This window comes from Pteronotus mesoamericanus, unplaced genomic scaffold (genome assembly GCF_021234165.1).
Source record: "Pteronotus mesoamericanus isolate MK-2021 breed Mesoamerican mustached bat unplaced genomic scaffold, CSHL_Meso_final contig_24, whole genome shotgun sequence".
In the NCBI taxonomy this organism is placed as follows: Eukaryota; Metazoa; Chordata; class Mammalia; order Chiroptera; family Mormoopidae; genus Pteronotus; species Pteronotus mesoamericanus.
The window spans coordinates 9,213,380-9,235,570 of record NW_026555100.1 but is presented as its reverse complement, the minus strand read 5'-3'; the positions used below and the strand labels follow the sequence as shown (position 1 = coordinate 9,235,570).

At 49.6% G+C, this 22,191-nt stretch overlaps 1 protein-coding gene across 2 annotated transcripts in view; it reads left to right on the top strand.

Annotated features, from left to right (window-relative positions):
• The window catches only part of HK1 (hexokinase 1), a 60,098-nt gene extending 38,698 nt beyond the window's left edge, over positions 1 to 21,400 (top strand). For both annotated transcript variants that reach the window (XM_054572682.1, XM_054572683.1), the window contains exons 7-18: positions 2 to 185; positions 1,592 to 1,747; positions 4,116 to 4,349; positions 6,255 to 6,559; positions 8,218 to 8,366; positions 8,681 to 8,800; positions 10,095 to 10,190; positions 12,208 to 12,307; positions 14,490 to 14,673; positions 16,630 to 16,785; positions 18,658 to 18,891; positions 20,517 to 21,400. In XM_054572682.1, coding sequence (XP_054428657.1) covers positions 2 to 185; positions 1,592 to 1,747; positions 4,116 to 4,349; positions 6,255 to 6,559; positions 8,218 to 8,366; positions 8,681 to 8,800; positions 10,095 to 10,190; positions 12,208 to 12,307; positions 14,490 to 14,673; positions 16,630 to 16,785; positions 18,658 to 18,891; positions 20,517 to 20,661 — 2,063 coding nt within the window. In that variant the 3' untranslated portion in view covers positions 20,662 to 21,400. The remainder of the gene's footprint in view (position 1; positions 186 to 1,591; positions 1,748 to 4,115; positions 4,350 to 6,254; positions 6,560 to 8,217; positions 8,367 to 8,680; positions 8,801 to 10,094; positions 10,191 to 12,207; positions 12,308 to 14,489; positions 14,674 to 16,629; positions 16,786 to 18,657; positions 18,892 to 20,516) is intronic.
• Positions 21,401 to 22,191: the final 791 nt, after the last annotated feature.

Here is a 22,191-nt window from a genome sequence, read left to right as displayed (position 1 = left end):
GGCACTGGCACCAACGCGTGCTACATGGAGGAGCTGAGGCACATCGACCTGGTGGAAGGCGACGAGGGGAGGATGTGCATCAACACCGAGTGGGGGGCCTTTGGGGACGATGGATCCCTGGAAGACATCCGCACCGAGTTTGACCGCGAGATTGACCGGGGGTCTCTGAACCCTGGAAAGCAGCTGTGAGTCCCACCCACCTTTCCTTACTAGGCATCTGCATGGCTTAGGGGACACTTAACATAAAATCTGGGGTGGGCGATGAAAGGGGCAGAAAGCTGGGTGATCACAAAGGGAAAAGCCTGTCAGCTTTGCATTACCTGTCACTCCTTTGTAGAGAGACACAGTTGTGGAGTCTGCAGTCTGGCTCCTGCAGGCTCTGAGATTCCGCCTCAGGGTTGCTGAGAGGCTGTTCCAGTAGGTACTTGGGGGAATGTCTGGGCAGGCCGGTCTCAGAAAGGCTCTCTCCTGCCAGGGATCCTCAACACAGCCGTGGTGGGACGTTCCTGTCTGGTCCTGTCAGGAGCAGGAACAAGGAGAGCTGTGTTTCTCTGTGCTTGTGTTGACGTATGAGGGAGGGCCCGGTGCTCAGGTCCCAGTAGCATCCCTGGCTTCCGGGTCTGCCTCTGAATGGAACAGATTGTTTTGCTGTGCTACAGCCAGCTGTGGGCGTGCCAGCTGGGTGCCCTCGGAGGACAGGCCGGCCGCCCGGATGTGGACCTGCCTCTTTGATCTGTGCTACTTGGGGCTTTCTCTTGGCCCCTGGCCAGCCAGGACTCAGGCGTGGGTCTGTCTCAGGTGTGGCATTGAGCCCCTGTTTATGGCAGCCTCTCCCCTGCAGCACTGGGCTCACGATGACTGCTGCTCTTAGAGTCCACGGCCCGCACCACACCTCCCAGGGAGGCGAGAGGGCGGGTTCGCCCTGTGATTGGCCTGTGGCTGAATGTGACCGGGGCAGTGAGATGTGCTGATCGGCTTTAAGCTACTCAGAAGCCTCCCCTAGAGTTGAGGGTGAGGTCAGTGGGGAACATATGGGTTCCTCAAAGCAAATCTTGGTCCTTTCGGCTGGAGAGGGAGAATGTGAATGCCAGTGAGGTGATCTGTGACAGGGGTCCCGTGGGAATGGCTGCATTGCAGCCCCGTCTTCTACTCAGCATTCCCTCTGAGAAGACATTACCTTTCTGCCCTGGGAAATGGCAAGAATGCCCCCTGGCCACCCCCTTCCCACAGCACTTGGTGACCTCCCTGAGGGAGTGATGGCACGAAAGCCCTTTAAAAAGTGCAGACAGAGTTTTGTATTCCGCTCATTTCTAGATCCTATTGTTTTCCCCGACTGCAGGCAGCCTTCCCTGCCTGCCCCTGGGGTGCTGTCCTGTTGCCCACCCTGGGGAGAGGTGTGGGCTCTGGATGACCCCCTGCCGTCCCCTTGTTGTTTCATCACACAAGCGCTTGGCCTTGCCTGCTCGCGAGGCTGGGAGCTTGCGAGGGGTGAGGCCTCATCTCCTTCTGTGTGTCCCATGCCCCGTGAGTTGCCCCACTGGTGGGTACGTAGGAAGGATCTGACAAATGCCCGGGTGCTTTTCTCCTGCAGGTTTGAGAAGATGGTCAGTGGCATGTACCTGGGGGAGCTGGTTCGACTGATCCTGGTCAAGATGGCCAAGGAGGGCCTTTTATTTGAAGGGCGGATCACCCCAGAGCTCCTCACCAGAGGGAAGTTCAACACCAGTGATGTGTCAGCCATTGAAAAGTAGGTGCCACCTCTTGAGGCTTTCTGGGAGGGTCCTGGGGGCAGAAGAGCGACAGGTCCCTTGTTACTGCTTGAGTCCTGGTGTGGTGGGCTTCTCCCTCAAGAGCTCCAGGGCTTTCTGGGTCCATCTTCCCTCTCTTTGCTGTCCCATCCTGGGCCGGGCTCCCTGCAGGTGCCTGGTGTCAGCTCATTAGAGAATGTTCTGGTTAGCAACGTATCCTTCCTGGATGACTTAGTTACTGAAGCAGTCTCTTGTCCTTCACTTTGCCCCCACTTTTTCTCTCCTTTCCCCCACCACAGGGTGAGATTAAAGAGCATTCTGCTAGTGGACAAGGAGCTGACTGAGCCTAGGGGCTGGATTTGGAATTCCTCCCTGGGGTATCAGGACCTTCACCAGACTAGGCTCCAGGGAACCCTAGTGACTCAAGATAATTAGGTGTTGTCTGAAGAAAGGGCTCTGTGGCCAATAGGATTGGGAAGTACTACATATTTACCCTCCCTTAGAGTTTTACAGTATCATTAGCATATTAAAGAAAACCCAGTTTACCTTGGTTAACAGGCAGAAGAAGTGTTCCTTGGCACAAGCTAAGAAACACTGGTTAGCAGATGAGACAGGACAGATAGACACAAAAGGACAGAGTCCAGCCAGCAACCTGACTGCTACCTTTTGACCTCAACATAAGATGCTCAGACTTCTCTGTTGAGACTTATTTTCAGGCCTTCACCCTGAAAGGGAAGAAGGTAAACTTGATCCTGTGGCAGTTTGACATAGTTAGGTATCTCCGAGTCTGAAGGACTCCTGCCTTGTGTTGGCTTGTGATTCCTGATTCGGGAGACTCCATGTACCCATGGGGGGGCCACCTGCTGAAAAATAAGGGCCAGGTTCATGCTAGAAGTGCTCTTTCATCTCCATACAAAGCGGTCATTTCCCATGGCCCCTGCTGTGGTCCTTGAAATTCAGAGAGAGCCAGTGGCTTCAGAGCTCTGGTCCTGGGAGAAGATGAGCATCAGCAACCTTTGTGGTTAGGGGGCAGATGGAAGTGGAAGGGAGTTTATCAGGACCTGCTCTTCTGTCACATGATGTACTAGTGTGTGTCCTAGGATCACGCACCTTTGGGAGTGATTGGTGCAGAGACAGTGTAAGCACAGAGCATGCAAACGAGTTTCCAACTGTCTTCTCAAAGCGTCCCCGCTTCCCCCGCCCCCATCAGCCCCTGGGAGGGGAGGGGAGCAGGAGGCTCATGGCTTGTCTTCAGACTTGTTGACAAAGCCAGGAAATGCCTGCCTTCCTCTTGGCCTGTGTCAGGGGTTGGCTCTTTCATGACCAAGAAACAAAAACCCACTTGAATTCTAGCTCAAGAAAGCTTGTGTATTGCAATACAGACTATCTCCAAAATGCCTACCAAAAACATCCTCCCAGGACATTCTCTTAAAATCATGAGCAAGACAGTATCACCATTTTTTTTGGCATTGCCCTGAAGTCTTAGCTAGTGTTTAAAAAAATAATAAAGAAAGAAAGGAAAAGATATTACAGGCATAAGAATAAAAAAAGAGTAGGTAAAACTGTCATTATTTGCAAATGGTAATTGTCTGTATGAAACACCAAAACATATCCAGGCAAGTGAATAGGATCACAGGAGAGGTTAGGAAGATGTCTGGAGAGAAGATCCAAGAGTCAATTAAATTTCTAAATATATTGGCAATAATGAAAATACGTACATATGTTTAAAATAAACTTTTTATTTTAAAATATTTTTAGGTTTACAGAAAAGTTGCAAGGATAGTACAGAGTGGTCCCACAATCCCTCATGCAGTTTTCCCATTGTTAACATCTTATATCACTATGTTACATTAAAGAAAAAAAAGACTACATATATTTTTAAAAGAGAGCACCTGTAATAGTAACAAAACTATAAAGTATCTTGGAATGAATTCAACAATGGATATAAAAAGCACGTATCCAGAAAATTAAAATCTGACGGGAAAACACCAAGGAAGAATGTGTAAGCATCCAGGGGAACTCAGACTCGAAGAGTAGGCGATGCCCCCTTGGCTGCATGAGCACCGAGCGCTGGGGTGCAAGCAACTGTTCCTCCACCTGTTCAGAGGCCATGTGGTCTCATGTCGCTACTTCTTTCCATGTGCTCGTCATAACTCAGCATAGGACTCAGTTTTTCTTTCTCCTACTGGTTATTTCTTTATGGAGGAAACCCTTTCTCAGGCTCTTTTCAGGTGTTTGACTGTGTCTTCGTACCGTGTCATACACATATGGTGAACGGGGTTCACCCTTTTAGGACCTTCGAACCTCAGTGCTTTACACTGCCTGACGAGGTCCTTAACTCACAAGTATTGGCCTCTAACTTCACAGGAATAAGGAAGGCCTCCACAATGCCAAAGAGATTCTGACCCGCCTGGGAGTGGAACCGTCTCACGATGACTGTGTTTCGGTCCAGCACGTGTGCACCATCGTCTCATTCCGCTCTGCCAACCTGGTGGCTGCAACGCTGGGCGCCATCTTGAATCGCCTTCGAGATAACAAGGGCGTCCCCAGGCTGCGGACCACGGTTGGTGTCGACGGGTCTCTTTACAAGACGCACCCACAGTGAGTCTGCCCTTTGCTATAATTGGTACTCAGTACCCATCTGGGCTAAGGACCTTCTCCCGCGGTCAGGCTTTTGCATCTAGTGAAGCAGTGTTGGCAGACAAGACAATACTAGTTCTGGCCAGAAAGGTCAGAGTTGCCCACATGAGAAGGATCCCGCCCTCAGCCGCATCTCACTGGTGTTCCTGCACAGCACTGTCCTCTCTCCTCTTTAGAGATTTCTGTAGCTGCCAGGAATGCTGGGTAGAATGTGTCTGTATCTCCAGTTCTCTTGCATGTCCTTATCTCATCAGGGACCTTTATCCTTATTGTAGCTTGGGAGCTTGGGTCATGGATGAGTGCTCACATTTAGAAGCTCTTGCGAAAGTCCCCTCAGGCATTAACCTTTTTACTTGGGCAACTTGGTGATACTTTGCATTTGAGAGCCAGAAAGTGTGTAAGTTGTAAGCAGTTCACATTGATGATAAGGGCCCCATCGCCTTAGCCTTAGCTTCAAAAGCCTATTTTAGCCACTTAAGAACATGGCTTTACCCTTTTAGAAGGCCAAAGGTGAATTCTAAGTCTTTGTATACTAAGCTTTAACACTAACTGCCTATGACATGATTTTGTACAGGATCTCAGATATATTTCCCACTAGATATATAATATGTGAGCAGAGTGGCCTTGCAAGTAGATACTGTACCTTCGCACCCAGTTCTAGTGACAGTTAATGAACACTGACTTACACTGAAGTAGTTCTGTGTTGCTGAGGGGATAGGCTTTGAGCAAGTTAGATATTATTATCTGTCAGGGTAATAATTTTATTTCTTTTCATTTTTTAAGTAGTTGTAAATTCTTGACAACGAAAGGAGCCATTTTGGGGGGGATTTCTTGGCAAAGTTTTAGAAAGAAAGCTTAGAGATATGCAACTTTGCATTTAAGTTTTTTTTTAAATTGTGGTCAAAACACATAATATAAAATTTACTATCCTAACCATTTTTGAGGGTCCAGTTCAGTAGTAGTAAGTACATTCATGCTTTTGTGCAACTGTTAACACCAGCCATCTCCAGAACTTTATCTGCAACATCACATTTTAAAAAAAAAGAAACTTCAGTTAAGTGTTTCCTATTTCAGAAGTGGCATATATTCAGTATAGAAACTTGAGATCATTCAAATAATTACATGGAGAATAGAAGTCATTTTTAATCCCACCCCCTGGAGTGCTAGTGTTTTTGGGGTTCTGGTTCCCCTGCTTCCTTTGGCAGGCGGCCTTCCATACTCACAACAGACCACAGACTCTAGGACAGTCTGTGTCTTGGTGAGTCCCATCCTAAAGTCCTCTCCTGGCCACTAAAAAGTGTCCGGACTCTTGGGGGCAGGAGGAAAGGGCCTAGGAAAAATAAAAAGCAAGAGTGATTCCTTGTGAAGCCCTTTCGCTTCCGTGTCAGTTACTAATCAAAGCATCTAATGACCTGGTTTAGTTCCGCCACCCAACGGTCAGCCAGGCACTATCATCCTCATTGACTCCAAGGCTCAGTAATGGGCGCAGGCTCGTCTGGTGTGGAAGCGGTGGAGCTCACCCACCATGTCTCCTGATCTGACTTTTGGTCACTGGGCTCTTGAGCACTATGCTGGATTGTTATCTCCTTGTCACGGTGGAGGACGAAATCCTTTCTGAACCCTGATTTCTGTATTCAATACCCATGTAATAATGAGAATCCTCTCTTTTTATGTGTGACTGTGGACGATTTTGTTTTTCTTTTTTACTTGTCTGCATTTGTTAACTTTTCTAGAGTGGATGTATGTGACTTATATAATGAGAAAGGCAAGTTTAGAAAATGGAATTAAGGTGAAAAAAAGAAAGAAAGGGGTACCGGAGGATCCCGACAGGTGGCTCAGTCCAGCTGCGGTGGCTTCTCCCCCCAGGTATTCCCGGCGTTTCCACAAGATTCTGAGGCGCTTGGTGCCTGACTGCGACGTGCGTTTCCTGCTGTCAGAGAGCGGCAGTGGCAAGGGGGCAGCCATGGTGACGGCGGTGGCCTACCGCCTGGCTGAGCAGCACCGGCAGATAGAGGAGACCCTGGCCCACTTCCACCTCACCAGGGACATGCTCCTGGAGGTGAAGAAGAGGATGCGGACTGAGATGGACATGGGGCTGAGGAAGCAGACAAACGACAAGGCTGTCGTCAAGATGCTGCCCTCCTTCGTCCGGAGCACTCCGGACGGGACTGGTGAGGGCCCCTGCTGGGGGCCGACATGCCCTCCTCTTCTCGTACCGATGACCAAGTCACAGCAGGGCAACAGGGAGGCTGGCTTCTCCAGTGGATATATTTACACTGGGATTGCATGGTTTTGGAAAGAGCTAGGCACTCACTCAGACTCTCTTTTTCCATTTTTGCCACTGACTTGCCCACGTGTGCCTCAGGGCAGTTAACTTACCCTGGTTGCACCTCCTGGGCAAGTGCCATCTCTCAAACCACAGCCCTGCTAGTGTTCTTAAAGGAGCGAAAGCTGCCAACCCCAGAACACTGAGATGTTCACTTACAAACATGGTAAACTGGCGGAAGGATAAACACCCATGCACCCCTCCTAAGTCCTGACAGTGTGTGCTTGAGGCAGATGGGCATAGGGGTTTTTATATCCAGGCAGAATGGAGAACAGAGTTCAGCCCTTAATGCTGACCTTACTGGGCGTCATGGGAGCTGATCACCGTGGGGATCTAAAGGACTTTTCTGGTGGGTCTTTGGAGTAATGGATGTTTGTGATAGGAATATTTCCCTTGGATAAGTTACTTTGTATTATTGCATTATAAACCACCCTTGAGCTTAGTGCCTTAAAACAACCACCATTTATTATTGCTCATAAGTGTGTGTAGGTTTAGAGCAATTTATTATTGCTCACCTGGGCAGGCTTGGCTGAACTTTACTGGACTCATTCATGTGTCTGTAGTCACTGGTGGGTCAGTCGAGGGGCCTCCCTCACGTGTTCAGCAGTGGGTGAGCATCCGCTGGGGTGCAGGAGAACCCGGCCATGCGTCTCATCCTCCAGCGGGTCGCTGGGCTTGTTTACATGGTCAGCAGCAGGGTCCACAGGGAGAGGGAAGAGTTTATAAAGTCTCTGGGAGGCCTAGGCTGGGATTGGCTCAGTTTTGCTTCTGCCACACTGTCGGCCAAAGCAAGTCAGACGCCGGGCCAGATCCAAGGGGAGGAGAAACAGACTCCGCCTTTTGATGGGAAGAACTGCAGTCACTTTGCAAAGAAGCATGGGGATCGGGAGGGGAATGATTGCAGCCATGTTTGCAAAAGCTCTACACATGGACGTATGTTGTTAATTTTTGTATGACGCTCCCTATAATCAGGTTGTTGTTGCCAAGCTTTTTAGTAACCCTTGGTGACGTTTGTTTGCTTGTTGTGGCAAGTGGTTCATCCATGGGGCCATTTGTCCTTCCAGTGTGTCTCAAAGGTTGTGGTGGTTGGCGAGTTAGCGCCTACCCCTCCCTGAGTCCGACCTGTGTGCTGGAGCAGAGACTTGGAGCTTCTCTCCTTTTTTCAATATGGGTTTACCCTTTGAATGTCTATAGTCTTAGGGTCACTGGCTGCCATGAGGCCACTAGCTGTTTTTGGCATTCTTTTTTTAAAAAACATTTTATTTATCTATTTTAGAGAGGGAAAGATAGGGGGAAAGAGAGGCAGAGAAACATTGACCCGTTACCTCTTGCACATGCCCTAGCTGGGACTGAACTAGGAACCCAGGGCACGTGCCCTGCCTGACACAGGGTGTGCATGAGGAATTGAACCAGCGACATTTGCTTTCCAGGACGATGCCCAACCAACTGAACCACACCAGTCAGGGCTGTTTTTGACATTCTTTATGTTCTTGACTATGACAGAGCATGGTGACTTCTTGGCCCTGGATCTTGGAGGAACAAATTTCCGAGTCCTGCTGGTGAAAATCCGTAGTGGGAAAAAGAGAACGGTGGAAATGCACAACAAGATCTATGCCATTCCCATTGAAATCATGCAGGGCACCGGGGAAGAGGTGAGATGGTTTTGCATTAGCACCACTGTGGTATCTATTCGTCGCACACATGGCCACGGTGGCAATCATGGTCCCCTAAACCTGCCATGTGATGCCTGCAGCTGTGCAACTACGTTCTCATGGCTGGAAAGTGTCAGGTTCTTTCCAGTGCTGGGCTTATGATGCTCAGGGGCTGTGAAGGTCCTAGAGAGAGAGAGAGACTTGCTCTGCATGTGTCAGGGTTCGTGTCTGTGTGTGCACACGTGGGCATTTGGACAAGTGCACCAAAAGTGTGAAACCAGAGAGCGCACATAATCTCTTCTTCTCTCCTAAAGCTGTTTGACCACATCGTCTCCTGCATCTCCGACTTCCTGGACTACATGGGGATCAAAGGCCCCAGGATGCCTCTGGGCTTCACATTCTCGTTTCCTTGCAAGCAGACGAGCTTGGATGCGGTGAGTCAGACCCTGGGCCGCACTGACCGTCCCGGCCATGGGGGCTGGCTCTTGAGGCCTCCTCCAGCCTCATTGCCATCCCTCATTAGTGGGTATGGCTCAGATGTCACAGTGGGTTGACCTAGGCTCTATGCCACACCCTTCAGTACATCCTAAGACTCTTCTTTTATCATTTGAACCTTTTACCTTTGCTGGGAAGCCTTTGTCCTCTAGACAAAAAGAATCTCAGTCTCTTCTGGGTTCCCTGTTCCTTCTAATGGTGCTCGATTATAGTACCTTTTATAGTTATTAACGATTGTGTCTTTCTTTTCTGCTCTGTTGTATGTTTCTTGAGTGAGGACCTTTGTTCCCCACATGCCCTAGCACAGAATTCTATCAGAAGAAATACTTAGTAAATAAATGTTTGTTCAATAAATGGGATGAAACAGGGTCCCAGGTCAGGACTTGAGCACTTGCTGAGTGCTAAGAGCTGGGTGAGCTGAAGGTTACGGTGTCTGTCCTCAGGCAGCCCCCGGTCTAGGGGACCCAGCCCTGCACCAGCCGCCCAGCACTGTTCCAGGGGCTGCCAGCGGGTGGGGGAGTATTCCGTGCAGAGGGAACCTTTTTGCAGTCACGGAGGCAAGACCAAGCCTGTCCTGCTGGAAGAGCCACAGTGCCTCTGCGTGTCACAGGTGGATGTGTGGCCAGGCAGGAGGCCCTGGAGGTGGTGTTACATCACACTTGGCCTTAGGCTGGGGTTTGAGGCATATGGTTGGCAGAATTAGGAAAGCTGGGTGGAGCCGCCTGCCTCTGGAAGCCAGCTAATGAAGTCTCAGTGCCGACTAGGGGCAGTTTTCCCCTTAAGGCTGTTTAGGCATCAGCAGTTGGATCCACATAAGGCTGTTTTTTGCAGTTCATGTACATACCCGCCTCCTGTATCACTGCAGTCCAAACAAACCTCAGTTTTACTTTAGGTAGTTATAGTGCTAACTAAAAATGTCCATTTCTCTACTTAGGTTGTTGGCAGACTGTTGTTCTTCAGGGGACTTAGTTGTATCTGGGGCAGCGCCATTAACCTTCTATGCCTCAGTTTCTCCATCTGTGAAATGGGGGTTATAAATCAGACTGCTGTGAGGATAGTGAAGAGGGGTTGGGCCTACGGAGGACCACTAGTATTTTATTAGTTTGTGCCTCAGCCTTTCCAGCATCGCCTCACAATTCCCAGCAAGGGATGGAAGTTTGTGATGACTCAGGATGGAATGGGATTTTGTGTTCTGCTCATCAGGGCTAATTACTGGTGCCTTTCCTGTTGCAGGGAATCTTGATCACCTGGACGAAGGGGTTTAAGGCAACAGACTGCGTGGGGCACGACGTAGCCACCTTACTAAGGGAGGCGATCAAAAGGAGAGAGGTAATTATTAAAAAGGTGTTTTTAAAAATCTTTACTGTGCTTTTGGGTTATAAAAATCATACTTGCTGATCATAAAGAATTCAAACGATCCAGAAGCATGTGGCCTGGGTAAAAAATTTCCCCAGCGGTCAGCAGTAAAACAGAGGTGAACAGTTTCAAGTTGTTAAAGGATAGTTTGTTTAAAAAGGTAAAATCATAACCCTCCTACAGACTGAAGAAGAGAAAAGCAGTCCCTGACAGCTGGGCACAGCCCAGCACCACTAGTCAGACCACGGTGTCCTCCCATTGGTCACAAACAGCCTCACAGCCGCTCCCTGACTGTGATGGAACCAGACAAGGATAAGAGTGCTTCCTAGGCACGGCAGAGCTCAGCACGCGCTCTGAGAGGTGCCCTGCGTCCTGGCAGCATCCAACCCAGACCAAAGCCCCCCTCCGCTGAACCCCCCTGAAACCACCAGCCCAGGCTCACATCCTCTAACGAGTGCTTTCCAACACTTTCTGAGATGCCCGCAGGGATGTGTTCTCCAGGGTTGCAACCAGCCGGCAGTCTAGCTTTGTTCCACTGCAGCTCTGTTTCTGTTGGTCTTTGGCTGGGCAACATGGGCAAATTATAAAATGAAAGATTCCAGAAATTTTATTTAACTCATTAATTAGGGAAATCAGTAAGAAGTTAAAAAAAAAAAGTAGTTCAAATGTTTCCAGTTTAAAAGAGCAGGCATGTACATGGGCAAGAAGACTGAAATGAATGGGTTTGAAAGAGGGATTGGTTGCACCTAGAAGAGTATGCTAGACAACAACTAACAAACATATCATTGAAAAGAAACCTGATCTATTTTTGCCCGCTTCACAACTCTTTTTTTTAAACAAGATTTTATGTAATTTAGAGAGAGGGGAAAGGAGAGAGAAAGAGAGGGAGAAAAACATCTAGGGGTTGTCTCTTGTATATGCCCTGACTAGGGACCAAATCTGCAACCCAGGCACATGCCCTGACCAGAAATCAAACCATTGACCTTTCGCTTTATGGGATGACGCCCAACCAAGTGAGCCACATCAGTCAGGGCCCATTTCACAACTCTTTTTTTGTTGTTGTTTTTAAGATTTTATTTATATATTTTTAGACAGGGGAAGGGAGGGAGAGAGGGAGAAAAACATCCATTTGTGGTGGCCTCTCACATGCCCTCCCACTTGGTACCTGGCCCGCAACCCAGGCATGTGCCCTGGCTGGGAATCGAACCGGCGATCCTTTGGTTCTCAGTCCAGCGCTCAGTCCACTGAGCCACACCAGCCAGGGCCCATCTCACAACTCTTAATGCTAGTGTTCTTTCAACATACCTTCCATTTATATACCAACACCCATTTTTTAAAAATGGGAATCTTACCGTGTGTACTATTTTACAACTTGCTTTTTTCATCTAATATGAAACAGGCATCTTCTCATGTCACTACATGTAGACCAACCTCATTCTTTTTCTTGACTGTACAGGATCCCCGTGTTTGTCTGAACCATGGTTTACGTAACTTCTTTGGGTCTGTTTTTGGGTGGTTCTTTCTGGCTCATGCAGGTCATGCAGTAAATATCCTTGTGCAGGTACCTTTGTGTACCTGCATGGCCATTTCTGAAAGACAGATTCTGAGAAATAGATTTGGTGTTCTCATTTTGCCCTCTGAAAAGCTGTAACACTTTAAACTCCCAGGAATAAGAGCTTTTGGGCTAAGTCCCTTGTCTTTTATCCATTCCACAGTTCCCTCCAGGCTGCCTCTCTAGAACTCGATACCATCCATGAAGTGGGTAGAATACTTCCTTTCTTTAGACCTCAGCTTTTAGATATGTCGTTAATGGTAGGGGTTTAGTCAGTGAAGGAGCATTTAATTGCCTTTTCAGGCTGGTAAGAAAACCATTTCAGATGATGCACCAGCGGCTTTCTGACTGCAACGCAGCCTAGTGACCCTGAGGAGTTCAAGCCAGGCAGTGCTCTCCCTCCCCACGAGCTAACGCTGTGTCTCTTTCTTTCCAAAGGAATTTGATCTGGACGTGGTGGCTGTAGTCAACGACACAGTGGGCACCATGATGACTTGTGCTTATGAGGAGCCCACCTGTGAGGTTGGACTCATCGTAGGTGGGTGTCCCAGAAGGTCTATCTCCTTGGGGCAAGGAAGGCTGGGTTTTCCTGTTTTGTGGGGCCTTGAACCTGCGGCTCAGCCCTCTATGGGAGACAGTATAACTGAGACAGCGTATCTGTCAGTTTTGTCCCCTTACCACCTCCAGAGTTATATCCTGGACCAAGGCTACAGAGCCCTCGGGGAGGCTCCCCACCCCCCACATTTGATTGTGATCAGACTGTCAAGAAGAAAGCTTTCCAGGAATGAGGTCTTAAGTGACTCAGTGACGAGGTGGATGGCGTGAGGGTACCTGCAGCTGGCCTGGCCTATAGGGCAGCTCTCGAGCTTGAATGGAGAGGCTTCGGGCTGGTGTTGCCAGGCCTGCCGCTGGGAAGGAAGAGGGGCTCTCCTCCTGTTTTGACCTTGGGAAATCTAGATAGTAGTTTTGGGTGCTGTTTTGCCTTTAGCGGCCACTGCTTGTTTGTGAGCAGTCTCAGCCACTGAAGTGGGTTGAGAAGGGTTATCTCTTGGCTTTGCCGTTGTTCCTTTATAACCCAAGCACTTTAGGGGCTTGGGCCTTATGAGCACAAAATTCCTGAAGCATATTTATTTGGGCCGTGAGAAAACCATTTGTCTAATTGAACTTGCTCCTGGTGTCAGAGGATGCTGGGAAAAGGCCCCGTTTCTTAGCCGACATCTGCAGACCCGACTTGGACGGGTGCACTGTGCTGCCTGGACCTTTCATGCAGCGTCTGGGGTAAAGCCCCGCAGCAGGCTGCCCTGCTGGTGCCAGGAAGACCTTTTCATTTGTTAAACCATTTTTGGCTCCCAGGAAATACAGAAAACTAGGAAGCAGCTCGGGTGAAAGGTTATTGGGGGCCTGGCTTTGAGGCTCATTTGTTGTTTCTTCTTTCTTTTGCAAAGCTTTGTTTCTCCACCCAGCCCCTCCCGTCTTTGCCTTATGAATGGGCTTGGGTGTGAAATGCAAAGCCAGAGTGACACAGCACATTCTTATTCCAGGCCCGGCCTCACCTTCCTGCCTGGAGGGTCATGGAAGCCCAATTAGCTCCTTCTGGCACCAGAGAGGAGGGGGGGGGGGGGGTGGAGGGGGGCTCTCCACAGCTCCAGCTGCTTGCCAAGCCACACTTTCCTTCCCTGTTAATTGATCTCTGCTGCTCAGCACTCCCATTGGCAAAAAGTGCGGTTTTTCATGTTTGACTTTTTTTGTACCCACTTCCATTTCTGTTTTACACTGTCTTACAGAACTCCTTGGTTAATTGGCTGGTTTTTAAATTTCCAGGCTACTCACTGAGGCAAAACCAGTGACCCACAAGCTGGGATATCGTGGCAATTAAAACTGCCGTGAAAGTTTTAGATCTCTCCCACTCGATTTCAATACTGAACTCCTCACAGATGAGAACAGACAGTTTGCGGTCCCACCTGCTTCTTGCGGGGGGCGGGCAGGGGGGCACAGTCAGAGCGGCCCTGCTCTGGGGCAGTTCAGGGTTGGGAATCAGGCTCCTGAGCCCCTGGAATCCATTGGTCACAGTGTGTGGTGCACCCAGGAGAGTGGTCCTTTGAGAATCATCAGATTTTCAAAGAGGTCTGTGATACCAAAATGGTGAGGAATCATCACTTTCAAAAGGCACCCCTGAAACGCTCAGAACAATGTCCTCCAGTGTCTAACTCTGGGCTTCGTTCTGGAACACTTAGGGGAGGGTGTACTGAGCAGGCGTAGTCCATGACCATCTTTAGCAAGAAAAGATAAGTGGACACCCATGGTATGATAGTAGACAGCGCATACACACCCCCCATGTAGTATGTGTGTGCGTGTAGAGAGAGGGAGACAGAGAGGAAGAGGGAGCAGGAGTGGGAGAAATATCCTTCCAATCTGAATGTTGCCTAACCGTCCGCCTTTGTAGGTACATCCCTTTGTTGTAAGACCATTTCTATTACAATAAATACAGCTCTACCTCGACCGGTAAACAGAGGAGGCCCTTGGCACTGATGTCTTAGTATAAAGTAAAATTTCTCTCTGGAGGGTTTAACTCTGACTCTCCTTTTACATTCTGAGGTTTTTCTGGAAAACATTGGGGAAGTGAAGCTATTACTTTGTTCATTTCAGAAACACCCACTACCTGGAATCCCAGGCCCCGGGCCTAATTGCATGTCCATTAATTCCCACCTTGTGTGTTCCAGGGACTGGCACCAATGCCTGCTACATGGAAGAAATGAAGAACGTGGAGATGCTGGAAGGGAATGATGGGCGAATGTGTATCAACATGGAGTGGGGTGCTTTTGGGGACAATGGGTGTTTGGATGATATCAGAACACACTATGACAGAGTGGTGGATGAATATTCTCTCAACTCCGGGAAACAGAGGTAATGCTGCCTATCAGAGGAGGCATAGAAGGGGGTCAGGACTGGGAGGGTGTTCTGCCTGTTAACAGTCAGAGAAGTTTCTAGTAGGAGGAATGGGGTCTGCACAGAGGCTGGGATGCTGGTACCTTCCTTGGGTTTCCTCCTGACCTTGGCTTAGGCCCCAGGGGAGTAGTAATAGGGGTTGGTCCCCTGGCATTGTACAAGAGGGCCCAGGTTGCAGGTTGATGTCCTCTTCAGGTGCCTCCTCTGGGGACAGAGTCGGGGTGGCCACACCACTTCCATCAGTGACCGTGTTCAAACCTGGAGCATTCTAGCCTTCCCCTTACTCTGTTTCTTCCCCATCAAAGTAATAGAAATCCCTTAGTCAGTAGTTTTTGTCCTGTTTAGTGGAAGTAAAACACACTTGACCTGCAAATGTCAAAGGACAAGCCAGTGGGGGTGGGGAGGAGTGTCACGGCAGGGAGAGGCGTGGGGGCCGTGGGGGCCCTGGGGGCTGGGCCATGTGGTCAGGGGTGAGGCAGGAGGCTCAGCGCAATTCATCCTTCCCATAGTGGACTTCCTTCGCCACCTAGTGGCTGTTTGGAGCTTTACAGCTTGGGTCTCAGGGACTCTTCCCAGCCAAGCACAGAGACAAATGACCTGTCTCTAGCTCCTGGGATTCAGGCCATCATCCTCTGCCATCCTCAGGATGAGTAGGTCTAAGTTGTGTCCCCAGGGGCAGAAAGAAGGGCTGGGGAGTACCTGTCAAATATAAGTTGTTCTCCAGCCACCCTCCAGATTTTTGCCTTTTCCAAATACTACCTATGCTGTTGTTAAAGTTTTTCTGTAAATGTATTTATTTAAATAAAACTAAATAGTGTTAAGTTTAATGAAGGAGAAAACAACGGGAAACCCAATATTACCATCAATAGATGGCAGTCATAAAATGAATATAGCAAAAAGCATTATTTAATTCTAGTAACTGTTGCCTACCAGAGGCTCTAAACGAAGACCTTGTTAAAAAGGAATCAGCAGGTGTCGGAAGGGGTGAAAGCCATGTCAGCATCAAACTGAGACGGCCCCCTTGGTGGACTGGGAAGGGCTGGGTGGGAACTGGTAATGATAGTGCCACTTCATGTTTTTTCTGTGAACCACCTGAAATCTGGAGTATCCAGGTTACAGTGGACTCTTCCCTGCTTGGGGGCGCTGGGATTGGGCATGGGTCATGGAGGCATTTAATGCCTTGGTCATTTCTTGAGGACCTCGAGTGTGAAGGAGGCAGGACATAAAAACCCCACGACTTGGCCCCCAGGAGCGCGGTGGCCGCCAGCATCCTCCAGTTCTGCTTTGCTTAATCGGCGCTGCCAGGGGCCTGACCAAGTACTCCGGGGTTTGCAGGACCTTCCAAAAATCTAGTAGGAAATTTCCCGTTCTTGTTGTCTTGTCCCTTTCAGACTCGGCCGGTCATTTGCTTTTTCTGTAGATATTTATAGAGCACTTGACAGACAGTCTGGTGCTTTGCGGTGCTAGGCCCTGGGACTCAAAGCTGAACAAGACCCACGTTGTCCCTCTTCACGGGGCTCCTGCTGCAGGGCTGATGAGAGGCAGGGGCCCTGTGTGCATCGTGAAGTGGAAGGGACAGCGTGTGGGGGCCCGAGGCGTGTAGATAACATCTGATCTGGGGAGGCAGGCAGGCCTCTGGAGAAGTGATGTTGGTGCTGAGAGCTGGAATGGGACTTCTCAGAGAAAGGCCAGAACTTAGGTGAGGAGGGAACTGGACCAGCACTTAGACATGCATGTTGGTAGTTTCATTTCTGATCCCGGCAAGGATCAGAGGAGGCCTCGGTCGCTCCTGGCCTCCCTCTGCCTCCGCTGGGAGCGCAGGGCCGGGGGTGCGGATTGGGGCAGGAAGACACCCAGGGTGACCCCGAGACTGAAAGGTTCACATAAACGCCCAGCCCCCTCTTCCTGTTTCAGGTTTGAGAAGATGATCAGTGGCATGTACCTGGGTGAAATTGTTCGCAACATCTTGATTGACTTCACCAAGAAGGGCTTCCTCTTCCGGGGGCAGATCTCCGAACCACTGAAGACTCGGGGCATCTTTCAGACCAAGTTTCTCTCTCAGATTGAGAGGTGAGTGGAGAGGGGCCTCCCTGCAGGGGCCTGTGAGAGGCTCACATGGCTGGGGGTCACCGGGTACCCTAGGGGACCTTTTGGCCATTTGTGAGGAGATTTTTTTCCTCCTATAATTTTATTATAAATTACTTCCCTCTTATTTGTCCTTTATGTTGGGGCATGATATTGATTTGTTCGAAAATCATGTGTGTCACTAGGTTATTGACTCCATTTCAGGCTCGCGAAGACAGTGAAGAAACTTTCCTCCGCCCTTCTGGGTTCTTTTAGAATGTCTAATAATTAAACCTACATAGGACAGATAAACAAGACATAATAATCAAATTTAACTACATGTGTATGGTACAAACAGGGACCCCACCTATGTGAGCGGGGCAGAGACAGAAAGTTAAAATGAAGTATATAAGAAATCATAAAGGAAAAATTGAGTCCTGGCTGGCGTGACTCAGTTGGGTGGGCACACTGAAAGGTCGCCAGTTCCGTCCCTAGTCCGGTCACATGCCTGGGTTACAGTCTGGGGCCTGGTTGGGGCGCGCGCAAGAGGCAGCCAGTCAGTGTTTCTCACACATCGATGTTTCTCTCCCTCTCTCCGTACCTCCCCCCCTCTCTAAAAGAAGTAAAATCTTTTAAAAAAAGGAAAGAAGAAAATTAACAAATTTTGCTAATAGCGTCTATAAGTTTAACAGATCGATTAATCAAACTTATGCTACAAACAACAAACTAAGGAAAACATTGACATTGTATGTGATGAGGTGCAGAGTGTGACACAGTTGGCGAGAGCTTGGTGCGGTCTGGTCCTAAGCCCTGTGCTGTGAGTGCGTTACTCAGTTTCTCCCAGGCTCAGTTTCTTCATCTTTAAGATGGGAGTAATTACACGTTGCTGGTTGGTATGAAGAGGAAATATGGTGATGTATATAAAGCACCTGTCACAAAGTCAGTCCTCAAACAAGGCCGGCTGCTCTTGTTGCCGTTGCCATCGTCATCATCAGTCGCCTACAACCCTTTCAACGGAGTGAGAATGAGACAAAATATCCCAGGAGAATAAAAGCCCTAATGTAATAGTACATATGGCCAATAAACAAATGGAAAAAAAAAAAAGGTCATCCTCACTAACAGAGAAGAATGCAGATTAAACTACGGTATGATGCCATTCTTACCAAATTGTCAAATGTTTTGAAAAGTGATCCTTTCCCCTGGGAACAAGTACAGTCAGATTCTCTGCTGGAGAGAGAATAAATTGAGACAACTTTCTGAAAGGCACTTGGCAATATGTATCAATATCATTTTGACCCAGAAATGTGTCCTAAGGGAAAAATTAAAGTTGCACACTTTAATTTAAAGGAAACTTTATCAGAATGTTACTTCATAACAGCGGAAAGTTACAAACAACTTAAATTTCCCTAAACTGGCTAAATAAGTTGTGGTACATCCCCTGAATGGAATACTGTTTTCAATCCTGTTGTTAGGTAAGGAGGGGGAAATTGCTCAGATGTATGAAGTAGGAAAAAGCAATAAAAAACCCAAATGTAAAGGACAAGGCCATTTTGTATATCATAAGAACAAAGACATTGTTTAATGATATTCAGAAAAAATAGATTGGAAGGAAACATATTAAAATGTTAATAGCATTTCCCCCAGTGTTGGGACTGGGGGATAGTTTTAATTTTCCAATATTTATTTTTCTAGATTTGCCAGACTTTCTATAATTTAACATGTGATGCTTTGGGGATCATTTTTAAAAATAACAAATCAATGTTACTTTGAAGGGAAAAATACCCCATGAGCCATTCATGGATAAGTACAGTGAGTCGGCTCCCAGGCTGCTCTCGTGGGTCATGCTTCATTCCGCCTCCTGGCTTTTGTCCCCTGCAGTGACCGGTTAGCGCTGCTCCAGGTCCGGGCCATCCTCCAGCAGCTGGGCCTGAATAGCACCTGCGACGACAGTATCCTAGTCAAGACCGTGTGCGGGGTAGTGTCCAAGAGGGCCGCGCAGCTGTGTGGTGCAGGCATGGCTGCCGTGGTGGATAAGATCCGGGAAAACAGAGGGCTGGACCATCTCAATGTGACCGTGGGGGTGGATGGAACACTCTACAAGCTTCATCCGCAGTGAGTGGGGCTTCCGGTTGGGATGGGCCGAGCTGCCTGGGCTGGAGCGTTCCTTCGATGGTTATGGGACATGAGGATGTAATTCCCACCAGGAATACTCCTCAGGGGACTTGGGTCTGATCTGGGATGAAGCAGTGAGCTGCTCTGAAGTTTCCCTGAGAGAGGCAAAGTGGCTTTACTTGGCCAGCTCACACCAGCGTCGTGACATGTCCTTCTCCCCGCTCCTCCTGGGCCCCACTGAGGTCAGGCAGAGTCCAGGTGGGGAGCAGGAAAGGAGGTGGAGATGGGCGTGGGCTCACCCATCGGCCTGGCCGGCTGCAGCCTGGCCAGGAGGCTGTTTGGGAAGTGGCAAGAGGGAGTGAAGGAAAGGCGGAGGAGGGCTCGGTATCTTCTTCACCTGCTAAATTAGAGCCGGGAAGGCAGGAGTAGTCTTGGCTCTGGGTTTGTAGCAGGGAGGGCGGTGGGGAATAATTTCTTTTGTTCAAGCGCCCAACACTCAATGCTCGGGGAGGAGGGATGGCCTCATCTGCTCTCTGATCCACCGCATTGTCCCAAATCTTGGCTCTTATGAATAGAGTGACCATATTATTTATTGTCTAAACTCTCGGGCACTTTTACCAGTGAAGACGATGCCGTTAATAATCCTACCAGGACCATCACAGGTACACCAGGCCATGCTGTCACCCCACTTTAAAGCAACATTACCCAACTCATCATGGGCATTACCTTCCTTACCTCACAGCCATGGCTGGGGATGGGCTCATATACCTTGCTCCATTCTCACCTCATCTCTCCACCTTAATAGCTGTCCTCTCCCTCACTGGAGGCAGCACACAGGTGTGGTTAGGGCTAGGCTGGGGAGCCGTACACACTGGGATTTAATCCTGGCGCCGCCCTTTGGAAGCTCGGTTCAGTTGCTCCATCTCTGCCAAGTCTCCTCTTCCTCATGGGATAATAGCCACTGGCAGGACTGGAAATGATGTCTATAACGTGTAAGGTCCCTGGTAGGTGTTCGACAGAGGGCATCCATATTAGCTCTAAGAGCCCCATTGTCCTGAGCATTCTCAGCCTGGTCCTGTCTTGTTTTCAGCACAAAACGCAGGAACCTTGAGTCCCCTCTCATTCAGAGATTACCTTTCGCTCAGGGACCGCCCGCTGTTGGCTTGTATTAGTGATGATGGGCTGGGGGTCTCAGAGGCTGCAGCTCTGGGGAGATGATGTTCGTGCCCATGTGGTCTGCTGACATGACCCAGCCCCGGCCCCCGTCAGCCCGCCTCGGCCGCCCACGCCCAGGCTTTCGTGCTGTTCTTGGTTTTTGGTCCCCTGGGCACTTCAAGGTGTGTCCTTTGAGGATAGGTGTGTCTGAGTGCCTTATTCATGCCCGGGCCCTTATAAACTGTACAGAGTAGTTTGTTTTTGGATTCTCAGCTGAAAATTGTGATAATAGGCGTGACTGTAAATCTATTTTCCTCCCTGCCGTTCTCAGTAAGCCACAGCTCTTGCTAAGCAGCCCCTTCCTGTCTTGTTCGCCCTCCTTTTGCTTAGGGCCCTTGAGCATCTCCGGGTGGGTCTAACGTCGCCTCTCATCTTCCCCTACTTACCTTTTTTGTTCTTGTCTTTTTCAGCTTCTCCAGAATCATGCACCAAACCGTGAAGGAACTGTCACCAAAGTGTAATGTGTCCTTCCTCCTGTCTGAAGACGGTAGTGGCAAGGGCGCTGCCCTCATCACGGCAGTGGGTGTGCGGCTCCGGGAGGAGACGAGCTGCTAAGAGGCCTGGACCCCGAGCCCGCTGCCCTTCCAGCACCTCTCTCTCCAAGCGGCGCCCCACCGTTCTTCCAGCAAGCTGTGCTGGGAGACGCCAGCACCAGAGCCCGCCACTGCCACAGCAGGGAGGAAAACAGAAGCCAACTAACGGCTCATAACGTAGGGTACAAAATAGAGTGTGTGCTGTTGATAATATCTCTCACCTTGAGGTCCCTCCTCACCCGCCCTGCCACTCTGCATGATTTGATTTCAACCTGGCCATATGGTCCCCACGTGTGAAGTTTCGTGGCGTCCATTTCTAATTTATGCATTCGTCCAACAGTTATTTATTGGCCTGAGATGAAAAGTCACACCATCTGACAGGCCCTGTGGGCGTCCGTAGCCCGTCCTTGGGGATGAATCCCCTGTGTGAAACGTATTATCACCAGCAGACACTGCCGGGGCTCCTCCCAGGGGCGCGCGCCCCTTCCTTCCGTCCCAGCACCTACTGCTGTCTGGCGTCCCGAGGTTCCCGTCCGGGCACGTCAGTGCCACTGGATTGTGTGTCTGTGGACCTGGTCATAGCCACGTTGTGACTGTCTTGCATTCTATCTTGTGGGGGGGAGGTAGGCAGTCCTGTGGCAAAGTGTCTTGTCTCTATTTGCCTAAAAGGAACCAATCAACAAAATAGTGCCCTCATTGGAATGTCCCATCGCTTCTGTGAGCCATGTCGTATGACCTAGTAAACTTTGTACCAATTCAAAGACCTGAGTGATGCTTAATGGCTGGGGAGGCGGGGGGATATCTGGGGATACAGCAAAAACCAAACCCTGGGGACTTTTGTGGCCTCCTGGGTTAAGGAGAGAACTGAGACGAAGATTGTGTTCTTCAGCCCCAGCCTTCCTTTGGACGTTCTGAGGACTTCTGTGGTGTCCCTGCGGAGTGTCACAGACCTAACCTCTCCCCTTGCCTCCCAGCACCTGAGCCCCAGGGTCCTATCCTGGGGAGAGGCTCCTGCAGCCCTCACCCCAACACCTTTAAGGTAAAGAGATGTCTTCTGTCCTCCGGCAGCCTGGCCTCATTTGCAGTTGGCACGAAGAAAAAGTCAGCGTGGCTTCCAGGAGCTGTTAGAGCCTAATGAGAGGCAAGTGCAACTTTGGCCTCCCTGCCGTCCCCGCGCAGAGCCTGCCCTTCGTCACCTTCTCTGCCAACTCTGTAAGACAACAGATGCCGTAGACTCCCCCGCCCTAACATAGATGAAACCTTGCGGCAGCCTGGGATAACAAGATGGCTGCACTCTCCCCTGCCCCCTTCTGTAGGAACCTGGCCTCCCCTGACCCTTGCATCTCTCTCCCACCGTTTGGGGTTCTCCCCACAGCCCACCGGTGGATCCCACATCAGTCCGCATTCTGGTGCCCTGTGATTGAGGTGCCATGAGAGTCCCCCAAGACACGACCACAGCTCTAAGTGGCCTCCCCCAGGACTGATTGCATGCTCGCTTGGTTTGGTGAGACCAGATTCCCTTTATTTACGGCACAGTGATTTTTGTGGAGAA